Source organism: Neolamprologus brichardi, chromosome 20 (assembly GCF_056152115.1).
Source record: "Neolamprologus brichardi isolate AB-2024 chromosome 20, ASM5615211v1, whole genome shotgun sequence".
NCBI lineage: Eukaryota > Metazoa > Chordata > Actinopteri > Cichliformes > Cichlidae > Neolamprologus > Neolamprologus brichardi.
The window spans coordinates 22,357,687-22,373,085 of NC_142123.1; the positions used below are offsets into that span (position 1 = coordinate 22,357,687).

General features: G+C 41.4%; 1 protein-coding gene across 10 annotated transcripts in view; it reads left to right on the forward strand.

Moving 5' to 3' along the window:
- The window catches only part of LOC102787374 (membrane-associated guanylate kinase, WW and PDZ domain-containing protein 1-like), an 89,090-nt gene extending 76,316 nt beyond the window's left edge, over positions 1–12,774 (forward strand). For 9 of the 10 annotated variants that reach the window (XM_087833730.1, XM_087833732.1, XM_087833731.1 and 6 more), the window contains 9 exons: positions 183–274; positions 1,002–1,197; positions 1,332–1,634; positions 4,145–4,348; positions 5,538–5,622; positions 6,906–6,966; positions 7,748–7,891; positions 8,027–8,165; positions 9,655–12,774. In XM_087833730.1, coding sequence (XP_087689856.1) covers positions 183–274; positions 1,002–1,197; positions 1,332–1,634; positions 4,145–4,348; positions 5,538–5,622; positions 6,906–6,966; positions 7,748–7,891; positions 8,027–8,165; positions 9,655–10,760 — 2,330 coding nt within the window. In that variant the 3' untranslated portion in view covers positions 10,761–12,774. Of the gene's footprint in view, positions 1–182; positions 275–1,001; positions 1,198–1,331; positions 1,635–4,144; positions 4,349–5,537; positions 5,623–6,905; positions 6,967–7,747; positions 7,892–8,026; positions 8,166–8,714; positions 8,807–9,654 lie in introns of all 10 variants that reach the window. The other variant, XM_087833738.1, reaches the window with a different exon arrangement.
- Positions 12,775–15,399: the final 2,625 nt, after the last annotated feature.

Here is a 15,399-nt window from a genome sequence, read left to right on the forward strand (position 1 = left end):
ATCAGCAGATTTGCCATAATCAAGCAAACACAGGAGCCAGAACTATTTGATCAGAGAAAAAAGGATCCAGTGATCAGTCTAAATAGATTCTAGAAGAAAAAATTGAGCAGAACCTGCAAATCTTTGGTTTGGGTTTGGTTGTTGATGTCCATGGAGTCCTCACTGTTTCTCTTGTGTTTCAGTGCCAGATTGCCAGGAGCAGGACATTTTCCTTTGGCGGAAGGATACAGGCTTTGGCTTTCGCATATTGGGAGGAAATGAGCCTGGGGAGCCTGTAAGTCTTCCTTCACTTTAAGTCTCATCAGTTTATTATAATTGCTTGTGAATGAGAATACTATGTTTACATATACATCCATCCACAACAACCATTACTAAATGCTCTGTTCCCTAACAGTTTCTTTGCTTCATTAGTTTCCGCTGTGTTTTACATTTCCCGTGCCTCTTTCAGTCTGCCTTTAAACCAAATAGCAGAAAGATCTAATGCATCACTCTCTCTCTTTAACTGGAGCTGTTGCTCTCTGGAGATTTGTATAGATAGCTTGTTAAGAACAGCAAAGGCCTTATCCACCATTCCTTCTGGTTGTGTGCCATATATTTGTCTTAAAGAAGGTTTCGAGAAGACGAATGGATGGCAGATAGTGAAATAAAATGGCAGCAGGTTTCAGGTCTGCCCCACAGGAGTTAGTACTTGTTGTTTGTGCCAAACATGCTGCATGGTATTTGTGCACTTGTTTCTGGCAGACCTGTGTACTCTCCCACACAATGCCTAGAGCACACTAGTTTCTCCACCGCCCCAATAGGCTGCACCGGCCTTTTTGGTTTTTCCTGTGTCAGCCACAAATACTTTGAAGTACTGAAACGGGAAACTTTGAAAAGCTGCTGTATAAATCACACAGATTCAGTGCGGTGTGTCTTGAATGATCTTTTGTTTTTTAAGCTAATGCAATTAATCTGTAGCAATACATTTACATCATGCATTTGATGTGCTTTCCCTTTGGCAGATCTACATAGGGCATATAGTAAAGTACGGGGCAGCAGATGAGGATGGTCGCCTGCGGTCGGGCGATGAGCTCATCTGTGTGGACGGCACAGCAGTAGTGGGCAAGTCTCACCAGCTGGTGGTGCAGCTGATGCAGCAGGCCGCCAAACAGGGTCATGTCAACCTCACTGTCAGACGCAAGAGCCCTGGATATGGAGGTGAGGAAAGTTTTAGATAAAACTTAAGCGTGTGCATTCATGCACGACTCACGCACAGTCACATGTAGTTTATGCAAATATATCCCACGCTTCTTGCTTGAAATGTAGTCTGTTCTCACTCCCCTCATCCCAAGTTTCAAAAGGAGAAGGTGACGTCCCTCCATCACCAGCATCCTCCCACCACAGCAGCACCCAGGCACCGAGTCTAACAGAGGGCAAGCGGACCCCCCAGGGGAGCCAGAACTCACTCAACACTGTCAGTTCTGGAAGTGGATCTACCAGCGGCATCGGCAGTGGTGGCGGAGGAGGCAGCGGTAGCGCAGTAGTGCCGGCCTCCCTGCAACCGTACGATGTGGAGATCCAACGAGGAGAGAACGAAGGATTCGGTTTTGTCATCGTGTCATCAGTTTCCAGGCCCGATGCTGGAACCACCTTTGGTAAGCGAGGCAGACTGAGCTGCAGCTAGTTGAGATTGACAGCGACTTCAATTCAGTCTGACAAGAGAAATTATTTTGTTTACTATAGCCCGGCTCTGTCTTCAAAGCTACAGACAGTTCAATTTAGACATTAATCAGATTTAACAGTTTGATTGTTCGGGCATTTGTAATTTGAATTGGTGCAAGTGATGTTTTCATCTTCTTCTATCCTTATGTCTCTGTCATTAATTCACTTTCTGGCTGTGAGCAGGATGGGCAAAAAATTCAAAAATAAGGAAAATTCCGGTCATGATCATATACAAACGCACACGTGTGTATGCCAGTGACTATTAAGAATGTACTGAAATGATTATAATGAGTAAATGACGGAATAAATGGAAACTTCTTTAATTAAAAAAAAGCACCGAACAGCATCTTGTGCTCAATTTAGTTTATAGATTATCCTCTGATCACCAGCTTCAGAGACAAAAACAGTGTATACCCAGAATTACTGCATTTTGAGGGCAAGAAAAAAATACATCAACCTTAGTACGTTCTAGAGTGTGTGTGTGTGTGTGTGTGTGTTTTTTTTTTTCTTTATTACAACTAAAGCCAAAACAGTTCATCCCAAAGAAACTGACAGGTGGTACATGAAACTGCTTCCAGCAAAACACATCCATACATAGTATGAAAGCACTACAAAGTTAAATGATTGACGCTTAGAGAATTAACATATTTTTTTTATATTTACCACTGAGTTTCCCCTGCTTATACGCAGCAGGGGGGAGGTGTTTAACAGGAGGGTGCTTAATGCCACAGACTGAGGTCACAGACTCTCATAAGCTTAAGGATAAAGGAACCCTTCGTGTGCGAGTGCACTCTCTCAGGATCGAACCGGCTGCAGCTTTATCACAAACGCCACATTGATGCCTCGGAGGTGCCCTCACCAATTCATTCAGCATGTAATTGAAATATACTCGGCACAGTCCATAGCTGTCCGTACCATTTATGTATCGCAGCAAAAAAGCAGAATCACACGTATTAACGTGAGGCAGGCACTGATGAGGAATTGTAGACGTCCTTGAACAAATTTGGTATTAACCTCTGAGTGATGAATTTCAAACATGAATGTCATAGCAAGGTCCCCTGTGTAGTAGCCATTATGATGATGTACTGTGGTCTGTCATAGGCGTAACACAAGAATGGATGACGCGTTACCCATGCTGAGTGCCTGGGGAATATTTCATAGATCCCACAGGCTGAGGGCGTCGCTCTGCAAAATGCGATGCAAGAATTAATGAGTTATTTATAATGACACCTGTGACGGTGCTAGTCAACAACCACGTCTAGACTACTTCTACTTTTGAGGTGCCTGTTTTTGCTGCTTCCTCGCTGGGCTCCCCCCTTCTCTGCTCTGTCACTGTTCCTCTCGGGAGAATGAGATGAATTGACTTTGTGCTTTCACTCACTGATCTAGGATCACGCTGTAGCATCCTGCACTCACTGCTCTAATGGATTCTAACCATGTGGGACACGAGCTGAAATCTGAAAGAGGAATGTGTATTACTAAAAAAAAGGCCAAACAAAAATAAAAACATGGCATGACATTGCTGCAAGGATTCTTCCAGCAGGCTAGATGGGTTTTTTTTAAAAGCCCTAGTGGAGAAAATAGAGCAATTTCAGTTGATTCTGTCTCCCATACATCAGTGATGCATACATCCCTTTGCACGAGTCCATTTGCGCCCCCCCCCCCCCCCCCCCCCCATTTCCTACCCCCATGACCTGGGGGTTAGTGTTGTGCTTAACAGATTGGGTATTAAATCCTTGACACACCCTGTCCCATATTTCATTTTTTAGATAGACTGACAGAATACAACTGCATTTTTTTTTTTAATCGAGACACAAGAAGGGTAAACTAAGGTGATGTAATAAATATGGATGCCGCAAAAAATACTGGAGGGAAAAGTGTCGTGAGCAGCGGAGATAAAGGGAAAAACATGGAGGGAGGGTGAGAAGAGCTGGAGATCCCCTGAGTCTGTTCAAAGCTTCTGTGTAAACGAGACGTGCAGTGTTGAAAACTGTCAATCTGCTGCTGCAAGTATTTCTTGCAGCATTTGCACTGACTAAACTCCAACTGCAGTATACTCTGAACATCTACATATCCAAATTCATCTGATTTCGGAGCTGGTCAAGCTCACTTAGTTGATTATCTAACAGGAGTGGTTCTTCACTGCTCATTGATTACCACATCGCCTGCATTGTCCCAAAGAGCCTGTAAATTATATTGTTCTCCTCATACTTTACAGTGCATATGTATTTTTCAACAGGTCCTCAGCTTTATTGGTTTTCTGTGGGTGAACTGGGACGCAATGATTTGCATAATTAACCTTTCTTCGTTCTTTCTCCCTGTTTTCTTTCCCTCTTCTTTTTTTTCCAAACTATAAATCGATACAACCAATCAACACAATCGAACAAATCATCATGACGTGCAAAATGTACACACAAAACAAACATGTTTATTAACACAAAAGCTGGAAATGCTTGTGTGGCCATGCCCCACAAAATAGGACGCATCATTGAGGGCAGCCCGGCGGACCGCTGCGGGAAGCTGAAAGTCGGGGACCGAATACTGGCCGTTAACGGCTGCTCCATCACCAACAAGTCGCACTCTGACATCGTCAACCTGATCAAGGAAGCCGGGAACACAGTCTCGCTCAGGATCATCCCCGGTGATGGTAAGGCGTGCGATGGCTTCCGGCCTCACGATGGCTGTTTCATAATGCAGTGTGATGTGACTTATTCATGGTTGTGGTGGGAAGCAAAGGGCACTGACTCTGTTCACAGGCGAGAGCACTTTTCACGAGGGTGTGAACCCTCGTCTCCTGAAAGTGAGTCACTGAGTAGGAGTAAGGTGAAGTTGCCCCCAGAAACTGCCATAACGCTTCCCGAGTTTCGTTCCACCCCCCGAGTTTCTGGTTTATTTTATTTTCTGGATTTGATGTCACTTTTAACGGATTAAAAACACTGCTCACATTTAATCAAGTGCTTCCTGATGGTGTTAAGCTCTTCAGCTTAGCCTAGAAAAAGAAACGGAACTGCACAATATTGCAGCACAAGCAGTTTGTGACTCAAAGCTCCACGTTTTGGCAAAAATATGTCAAGCGCTGACACAAAGTGCACGTTAAAGACTGAGCCATTGGTCAGCTCATGCAGACATCGCAAAGAGCCACGCAGCTACATACTCCGTAGAGACATAAAATGAAGCTTAATGAAGATGGGAGGTGACAGAGGTGGGAACAAACTCCCACGCACACATGTTCAGCAACTCACAGGCTTGTGCATGAAGAATCACAAGGCAAAGTTTGGTAGTGTGGCTTCAGAAAGCCCTGTGCCTCAGAGAAAGTGAGAGGTGGCTGCAAGGAAGTCGTATTTCTTTAAGTAATGAGGGAAGTAGGCATGAGTGAGTAAGGAGTCTAAGACAAATGAGTCAGGCTGATGTTCTTGCAGACAGAGCTGTACTCCTATCAGTGGCGCGGGTAACTTATACATGTGCTGCTTGTTTGTGATACAACAGAAAAGCAAGGAAAGACAGTCATTCTTGCTCTTATTAATTTTTTTTGCCCTCCTGGAACAACGGCTAAATCAAAATGATACATGTCTTTTTTTTTTCTTTTCCTTTAATGCTATTTTTCTTTCGTGCAGTGGGGCCAGTGTTGTACATGAGTAAATGGCAAATGACAGCATCACAGGCAGTTAGCATCAGGTTGAATAGAACTGCCTGTGGGTGGTTCAGGGGACTCTTGTAGACTAACATTTTGTTCTCCAGAGTATCTTTTTAAAACGCAGCTACAGGCAAATGCATTTAACAAAATTAGTCACTTTGTTTTATATTGTTTATCTCTTTATTGTATTTTCTCTTTTCAGAATCTTCCAATGCTTCTCTGCTGACAAACGCTGAGAAGATCGCCACTATCACCACCACACACACACCTCAGTCTGCAGACTCCCGGTAGGTGATGATGTGTGGTTTTTTTTTGTTTGTTTTGTTTTTTAATTTCCACGAATAAAAATCATCTTTAAAGAGTGCACACCAATCAGACTTGTCTTATGTCACCAAAACAGCATTATAATGTTACTGTTAAACTAAAGAAAAGCGGATGGAGATTGTGGCATGTCCAAAGTTTATGTAAACATGCGCAAAATGTGATCTTGCTTTGTTTAAATGGTTGATTGAAAGACTGGGCCTGCAACTACTTGCTGTCTTCAGACTTAGAAGCATAAAGACAGCAATACTAAGACAAGTCAGTGTCTCACTCTGCTACTGGTTTGCAGTTAAAAGGAGTTAAGTTGGCAATTACAAGCAATCCTTTTGTGATAATACAGCAGTTAGCTGTGATAAATCATTGAAGATTTAAAATCTGTTGCCATCTGTTGCAGCTCTGATTACAGAGAAATTCACATTAACTACTTACATTCACAGTCAAGCCAGAGCCTTGTAGATTTGGGGCTAAAAAATAGAAGTTCTTCCACAAAGATTGACGTAGTTTCTGCACAGTGTCAATTAAACTGCAAAAATGACATTGTCACAAAGCGGACTTTTGCAAACAACTCATTACTGATTCAATTTTAATTTATTTATACAGCACCAAATCACAACAACAGTCGCCTTAACCCTTAAGAGCCCAGACCTATTTCTACTTTCATGAAAATTACGGGGGTCTTATATCAAATGACTCATATATAACCAATTCTCTAAGTGTAAAGGGGCAGTGACACCAGTGTCACTGTGGGTCCTTAAGGGTTAAGGCAAAGACCCTAAAATATTAGCGAGAAACTCCAACAATCAAACAGCAAGCGCTTGGTGACAGTGGGAAGGAAAAAACAAAACAACCTTTTAACAGGAAGAAACCTCTGACAGATTCAGACTCGGGCCCGGGTTGCCAGAGACACGGGACAAAAGGCAGACTGTGAACGAGAGCCAATCTCAGGGCAAATAGTTGTTCCAACTATTTGCACAGCCAAATCGTGAAATTCAAAGCAAACAAAGAAAAAAAAAGAAGCAAAAATTAGACTTAAGAGGGCCTAGACGCTGAGTAAAGAGAAAGTTATCTACTGGGTCACGCGTGCAGTAACAGTATGTAGGTGGCAGAATATTGCACTGTAATGAGATAATGTTTCACTTCACCTGACAGTGGTTTCACTGTTGTGGCGAATGATGTAGCCATAAATATAGCACAATATCTATGCATTACATGTATTAACAGGTTGTTGTTGTTTTTTTTATAACCTAAGGAATAACCCAAAGTCAAAAGGAGCTCCACCTCCTCCTCCCACACAATCTCTGACCACACAGGTAAGAATAGATTTTTCATCCATAGTTAATGGTCATCACCATTTTACTTCAATCTATCAGTAACATGCAGTAAGATATGCTACAGTCATTATCAAAGGGAAATAAAAGGATCAATATGGCCGCAACAGAATCTTCCACTCCTCTGTGGAATGTCACCTTAATGTATTTCCACTACTTGTCAGCTGAAAAGTAGGTCATCCTGTAAAATTAGTGGATAGTGGTTTTAAGGAAAATGAGGAAGAAAATGAGAAGAGCCCCTACACATGTGTGATGCATTACAAAAAGCAGGCAGTGGTACCACGCTATTTTCTGATCAATAGATGGCAGTAACATGCCAGCATGTGCTGCAATATTCCATTTCAGGCCAGAAGAGGGAGGAGGAAAAGCGCAAGTAAACATGGGGGGGAATATGTACCACATGTGGATGGTATAAATATTTTTGTGTCAAATATTCAAATAATCCTTATTACATACAGATACCACCCCCTCCATACGCACACTACCATATTCTTCCATGTGCTGGAAGATTCCATAAAAAGTTTTGGGTCCAGCCCTTGCGGTGCCCTTCCCTCAGTGATCTGTACCCAGCTCACAGGCTCATGCATCATTAATTATTCATGCATTTGAAGGTATTGCACTGCCATTGACACTTTGAGTTTTTTCTGGGACAGGGCTTGATTAGCCCTTAAGTTTGAAATCACCTTTCGACTCTTTGAACTATGGATTAGTCACTCTGGTGTCTCTGTGACTTTCTCTTTGTCAACCCTTTTCTATCTTTTAGGATGCAGAGTTCTACTCTGTGGACCTCGAGCGAGACAGTAAAGGTTTTGGCTTTAGCTTGAGAGGCGGCCGGGAGTACAACATGGACCTATATGTGTTAAGACTAGCAGAGGACGGGGCTGCTGTAAGAAATGGCAAGATGAGGGTAAGAATCTGGGTTCTTTTATGTTGATTCTCTGTCAAAATACATTTTCATGTACTAAATTTCTTTTTTTGCGCAGTGTCGATGAAGCCCTACCTTTAGCCAGTTGCCACAGTAACATGGCCTCTCTGTTTTCAGGTAGGAGATGAGATTTTGGAGATTAATGGTGAGAGCACAAAGAACATGAAGCACTCACGTGCCATCGAACTGATCAAGAATGGTGGTCGGAGGGCACGGCTCGTCCTCAAACGGGGAGATGGATCTGTACCTGAATACGGTAGGTAAATGCATTATGGTGTGGCGCTGAAACTCATCACTGTCACTGCTGAACTGCAGGCTAAAGTTTCTTATCTCTGTAGTGCACCAGAAAAACTTTATATTCCTTTAAAATGATCTTCAGCTGCATTGCTAACCTAACTGATAAATGTTTAACAGGAAGACACGTTCAAAGTGTTATTAATATGTAACAACCTGTCATTTATTGTTTATCCACAAAACTGATCTTTCAAATATATATTTGATCTTATATTGCACAGATTTCCTGTGTAGGATTATTTTTCTTATTGTCAATCTACTGTTATTTGCTGGTTCAACTGGGATTTTAATTTTCTGACACTTTCTTTTACCCTCAGATTGTTTTCTTTTGATGCTTTATAAAGAGTTTGTCAATATTCTTTTGTCTTTGACAAAAAAATAACTTCCTCTCTCTTATTAAGATGTACTGTAAAACAGCCTCTTGTCTGTTTTATTTGTTTTCTCCTCTCTGCTCCTCCTCCTTTCTCTTTCTGATTGTCTCTCGTTGCTGGGCTCTTCCTCCTCTCTCCAGCGATGATGGCTCCTCATCTCGCTGTTGGTACAATGAGAAATGACAAGATGGGAGAGCCCTGTTTCTACCTAATGGGCCAAAATCAGACAACGGTTTGTAGCCAAAAGTCTGTCCCACTCCACTCTCCCTGTCACCGTTTTCCTTTCAGTTATATTCACCCCTTCTTTCAGCCCATACCACCCTGCATCCCACTGTGTGTGCGTGTTGGCGTGCAGACCTGTTGACGTTGTATACAAGCTTTGTCAGCCTCATTTAACCCATGTTATTCAACTTCTGTATGCATATGATATCCCTACCCATGTGCCAGCTTCAGACCAGACATTTATTAATGGGACTAATTTAATTCAACTCGTCATCACACGCTGCTGCCACCTGCAACCTGTCTGTTTTGGGGGGGTTGGCAGACTTTCAGCCAAACAGTTTTTTTTGTTTGTTTTTTTTGCTTTGTTCTTCCAATTAATGTACATTAAACTCATCGTTTTATTTTGAATGATTTCCTAGGTGCCTGCTGTGTTATCGATAACCCCCTGCCCTACACTTGCTGATGTGTTGCACCTGCTGTTGTTGCCGAAGTCACCTTGTGTTTTAACCTGCAGCCCTTATAGCGAAACCATATTGAAATCATGTATAACTTCAATGCATTTTTTGTGTGCAGATGTGTTTAAAAAAAGTGTTACACATCAGCTTACATTAGCCGGATTTATTCTAAGAATAAATGCAGCAAATGGAAGTATACCAGTATGCATGATTTCCATCAGTATCTGCATTGATTGTTTTTGTTTGTTTGTATCATGTCAATGCAAGAGCTCAAATCAGCCAACAAGGAAAATCATGTCTGCTGATCGCAATTAATTTCACATTTTTGATTTTTCTTTTTTTTTTAAGTTTCATTCCGATACTTGTTGAAAAGATATTTCCCGTTCTTTCTCCCCTCCTGCAGACGGCAGCAATGACGGGCACCCTTCCGCACCCGGGGCACAAAACACTCCGGAAGTGAGAACGCTGCCACCCAAAAGCCGATATCACACCTCATTGGAGTCCAGTTATCCACCAGACCTTCACAAACCATCACGCCAGGAGGAGGCTGTGCGTGGCCGAGACATGGACAGGAACAGGGACAGGGATGGGTCAAATCAGATGGACTACCAAGGCTGGCAATTTAAACCCCATCATCATCACACCTGGAATAACAATCACAGTCAAAGTTTCCCCAGACAGCAGTCTCCTGACAACAGCAACAGCAGTAGCAATGGCAACAAGAAGAGCCGGGGCCGCAAAGTCAAGAAGTCTGAGTCGGAGAGCGGCATCTCTAAACTCCTAAAGACTCTGAGGAAGGACAACTCGGGGAAAAAAGCTGCAGCTGCCGAGAAACTGAGGGAGCGAGAGCTCTCAAATAGCAGTTCTACTCTGGACGGGAGATTTCGTCCGCAGCGCCGCGGCTCCCTCGACCGCTCACCGACCCGAAAGCGCGCCTCGTCCCCTGATCACCGGCGGGCCAAATCAATGGACCGCAGGGCAGAGCGAGCACATCGCGACCGTACACCTGAGAGGGATTACGATGATGGAGGGTTCCTCGCAGTCACCCCCGATCGGAAGTACAATGAGCGGAGGCTCCTCAAGGACTCACAGATGACTGGGCAAGTCAGGGAGTTTACCACCCCCGAGCGCACCAACAACAAAGGGGATTCCTTTTCTCAAGCTAGGGGCCGCACATACGACAGAGCCACAAAGAACGGCAACCTTCTGCGAGACTCTTCATCGGAGAGGAGAGAGGAGAGACATCGGACAAACGGGAAAATGGAGAGACTGTACAGAGTTGAGCGGGACTCTTCCCCTGATAGCACCTACAGCCGGGATGAGCTGAACTATGCAGCCGCACCAAGACTAAAAGACTACTACAGCATGATGAAGAACAACGCTGCACACAATAACGCTGCCTTCAACAACACCGGCCACAACAATAACGCAGTAGGCCGCAGCCCGAACCAGCTCCCCGAGCCCAAGAGAAGGCTGTACAAAGAAAGCCCGAAAGACCTCAGCATCTAGAGCAGAGCAGAGATCCCCCTCACCACTCTCTCTATCTGTGCAAACTATGTACCATACACTGGAATTGGACTTCTAAGGATACTAACTCTCGTGCTTTATTTGGTCGAATGGTTTGATTTGATTAACTTTACTACTTGTGATCCCATCCAGAGATTCATAAAACAGCAGGAGTACAATCCTATCAGTTCACACTGTTTTTGTCATTGTTTTGGTTATTTTGAGCATAACAAAGGTTGTTGTACTATAGTAAAGGTATTGTATGTGCCTGCATATGAAATCAGTGATATTGCTTTTTTGTAGGCATTGCTGACTCTAAATATTTGTTCCCTCAGAGGTATGAAACATGCTTCCAATTGTGGTAACTACTAAGCTTGTTTTCAACTTGTTTTTAGATGTCTTTATCCATTCCTGAATTGCTTAAAAAAAAAAAAAACTATAGCACAAGACACTGGTGGTTCACGTGAACTGTGAAAATGGACTTTGCAAAAATCTAAATGTTAAGATTTGATGGTGAAACTAGAATGATAATTAGATAATTAATATATGACATTTTTGCATTTGCTCACTATTTATTTTTGATTCGGCACATATCTCCAGTAAGAGTCATTCAATCTTTTATTAAGGACCAAGGTAAACGTATACGATGGACTTGGAAATGCATGCTGAGGCAGTGTAACCTCTTTTGCCTAAATACACGCTTCCAAAACTCTAACGAATTATGTGAAAATTGGCAGTGCTATTATTAGATTCCCCCTGGAGAAGGATTGAGGAAAAAACTGTGTGTACTGATGCGATGGGAAAGGAGCTCGACTCGCTTTCAGCTACAGGCAACAATGTTCTCTGTTGTGGAAAAATGTAATTTCACCTTACACAAGTCTGCATTATGCCATAATACCAGCCGAAGCTGCCATGAAATATGATTTTTGAGATATGCCAAAAAAAGTAAATAAATATGTAAATTATCCCTGTGCAAGATGCATGTGTAAATTAAAATGTAGTGTGATCACTTTATTTGATGGGTCTGAGTGAGAATAATTGATATAGGAACATGCACTGTAATCCCACAGTAACTTTAAGCCCTGTCCTCATGTTTATTACAAGCACGTTTGTGCACCGACCACCTCCTGGGTACAGAGGCGCAGAGCCGATGTGGTTACGTGTGTCGGTAACATGGAGATTCCCGGTACAGGGGACAACTGATCTGCCATGCTGAGCCATGCTGTCATGCCACTGGAATCTGACTGCTGCTTTTTACTGTTGTTTTGTGTGTATTCTCTGTTTTATGTTTCATTTACAAACTAAAAATATATTGGGAGGAGGGGAGAGAACCACAACAAATGCATTGTTTAATCACCATTGTCACCATGGTACTGTATTTAACAAAAAAGAAGCGCATCTGAGAAGTGTTGGCCATCACCTGTAAAGATTTTTTTTTTTCTCTCCAATGTAACTACAAGGAACCTGTGGAGGAATAAAATGTTGCCTTTTTCTTGTACAAAAGAGAAATTTATGAAAACCCTCAGCAGTGAGGAATGTGACATTGTGTTTATATCTCTGAAGTGGACCTGATGATTTGTGGGGAAATATGTTGATTTACTCTGGATCAGGTATGTAAAGACATTTTAAAATGAAAGACTGTATGTGGTCAATCAGAAACTGTTTAATGGTTTGAATCTCTCTCAATGGTTAGCCTGCCTTTGTATTATAAAGCACTTGTATGCAGTCTGTGTTCTTCAAGCATTATTTCTCGCAACGTGCTCCAGACATAATGCTGTCTCTGTGTTGATAAAAGCAGTACATGTATATGGGCCAATCTTTTTTATATAACTATGCATATATAAATACTACATTGTTCATAGCTTTATTTGACCCATGAAGCTATACATAACATTAGTCAAAGTACAAGTAGATGTGGACTTATCCAGCTTCTTTCCTTGAGATGGATTACAATGTATATGTAGCTATCAAAAGAAGTCTGTGAATGCTATTTTTATTATCAAATAAAGTTTTCCATACAAATTCAAAAGGATTTCTTTTTTTATGCCTGACTGCACATCTCAGGATAAGCTTTTGCGTTTGTTCAGGTTTTTTGATCACGTCGCTGGTGAGCTGGTCGTGGTTTTGATGTGCAAGTTTAGAGACTGGCAACCGGAAGAAAGAACAATGGTGATTGTACAGTCACTGGCCACTTCTTTAATAATAATAATAATAATAATAATAATGGATTGGATTTATATAGCGCTTTTCAAGGCACCCAAAACGCTTTACAATGCCACTATTCATTCACTCTCACATTCACACACTGGTGGAGGCAAGCTACAGTTGTAGCCACAGCTGCCCTGGGGCAGGCTGACAGAAGCGAGGCTGCTATATCGCGCCATCGGGCCAACACCAGTAGGCGGTAGGGTAAAGTGTCTTGCTCAAGGACACAACGACCAGGACAGAGAGCCCGGGAATCGAACCGGCAGCCTTCCAGTTACAGATGTGCAGATGCTTCAGGTGCAGCTGCACAACTGCTCGCTTATGTGAACACACGAGAGCAACTCAATGGGTTTAGGAATGCACACATAACAACCTGCTGAAGTTCAAACTGCACGTCAGAATGGGAAATAAAGGTAACGTGCCAAATGGGTTGGTCGGAGTGTTTTAAAAACTGCTTATCTGTTGATCACACACATCTCTAAAAAAAATAAAAATACCTTCTTCAGAGGAGGAGAATGTGTCTACTGACTCCCACACACACAAAAAAAAAACATGTAAGTAGTCATCGATGTGGGCCGTTAGTTATATTGCCTCATAGAGTTGCCTCATTCTTCTTTATCAACTATACTAGTAATTTCTGATCAGTTTTATCTGTGTAAAAAATACTGGGGGTACCACTGGGTGCCTCCAGTGGTACCCATCAGCCTCCTAGTACAAACACCTATAGTATAAATTTGAAAAGTATAGGTGATTTCCTTCTCAACTTATCCCATTCACAAGACTTTCAGAAAACCTAACCTCCGGTGTTAAGATCAAGATCACTGTGATTCAAACGTAGAAGCGGCACTGATGGTATCAATCTGAATCTCAAACGTCACTTCGTTCTCGAGTTATCGCATTAACAAACTCGGGTGTCCACATTGTCTGCCTGTCTGCCTGGGAGGGTGACAACAACACCACATGAGCCTTTTATGGCTGAGGGGTAAAAAACTGAAGTTTACACAGATCGTCAGTGTCTGAAGGTTGTCTACTTATGTAAATGCTGAACACTGTGCAGAAAAGCAGGAAAAAGGCAAGTAGTTGTCCAACAGATCCACAGTCATAGGTTTCATGTCTTCGTTTTAATTTGTAACTCAAATGGGTAACTTGGAAAAAAAAAACAAAACAAAAACATAACATGCCAGCATGGATACAAGGAGTTAACATGCTGTTATGGATGCTGTTTTAATACATTTGGACAATTTGGAACTGTAAAAACGGATAATTACTCATTGCCATATAGGAATGAGTGTACCAGTTTAACAAATGTATTACACCACAAGGTAGTGTACGGTTTAGTTACCCTAAATTAACAGTACCAGTAAATAACCAAAATAATATTTTAAGTATTTCTGTAAAAAACAAAATTTTATTTTTAATACTAAAATATCATTATTGCTGTTATCAATGAATTTGTTTGTTTTTTTTAAAAAAGTTATTTACTTGCAGTCCTGAACAGAAAAAATATTTTTAGTGATTGAATGTTGGTAATTGAATGCTTGAGTAATTTCTGATTTCTTAGAGAAGTCCAGTGTGCCAGCTCAAATTTGGCTTTAAAAATGTAAATTCAGTTTTATTATTATTATTATTATTAATAATAATAATGACTAATATTACTTTATTTTATGTTTCATTCTCCCCAAAGAGGAAGGAAATTTGCTCTGGACTCCAACTACAAGTTACCAAGAGCACAAGCATCACAATTCATTTTGTTCAGTAACGTATCTGTGATGCAAAAAGACCTGTGCTCATATTGTGCTCATGCAGTTCCACTGCACAAGCACCACACTGTGTGTGTGTGTGTGTATAATACTATTGTTTATGTAATATACTATTATGCTATTAAAACATTAGAGAGTTTTATAAACCATTAAATATCAATACTCCTTATTAATACTAATTAGGTTTACGTGTAATAGAGTCTTGATTGATTCTTCCTTTCACACTACCTGTAATGTTTCCATTGAATTTACATGAAGGTGTCACTTGGTTAGACTCATTTGGTCATCTAATAAATCTTTGTCAACCTTTACATAATGTGATTAATATCTATTATCAGATAAAGTTGTGTCTGGTGTCATGCATACTCACCGATAATAAGATCTTATAATGTTGTAATCTCTTTATTAGGCCAAGTTCTAAGCCCAAGGTGACCTGTGACTAAAATGAGATTATAGAGGCCACTTGTAAACACTAAGTACTAAGTTTTTGTGTACTGTTTCATCAAGTTTAACAGTAGATGAGCAGTAGTAACTGCAATAACAGCTCTAAAGTATAAACCGACTCAAGACATAAATGCATTCTGAATAGGTCATTCACATTTATTTATTTGATTAAATATACTACAATCATATGAACTTTGCCACCCAAACTGTAAGTAAAACATAAACAGGATGCG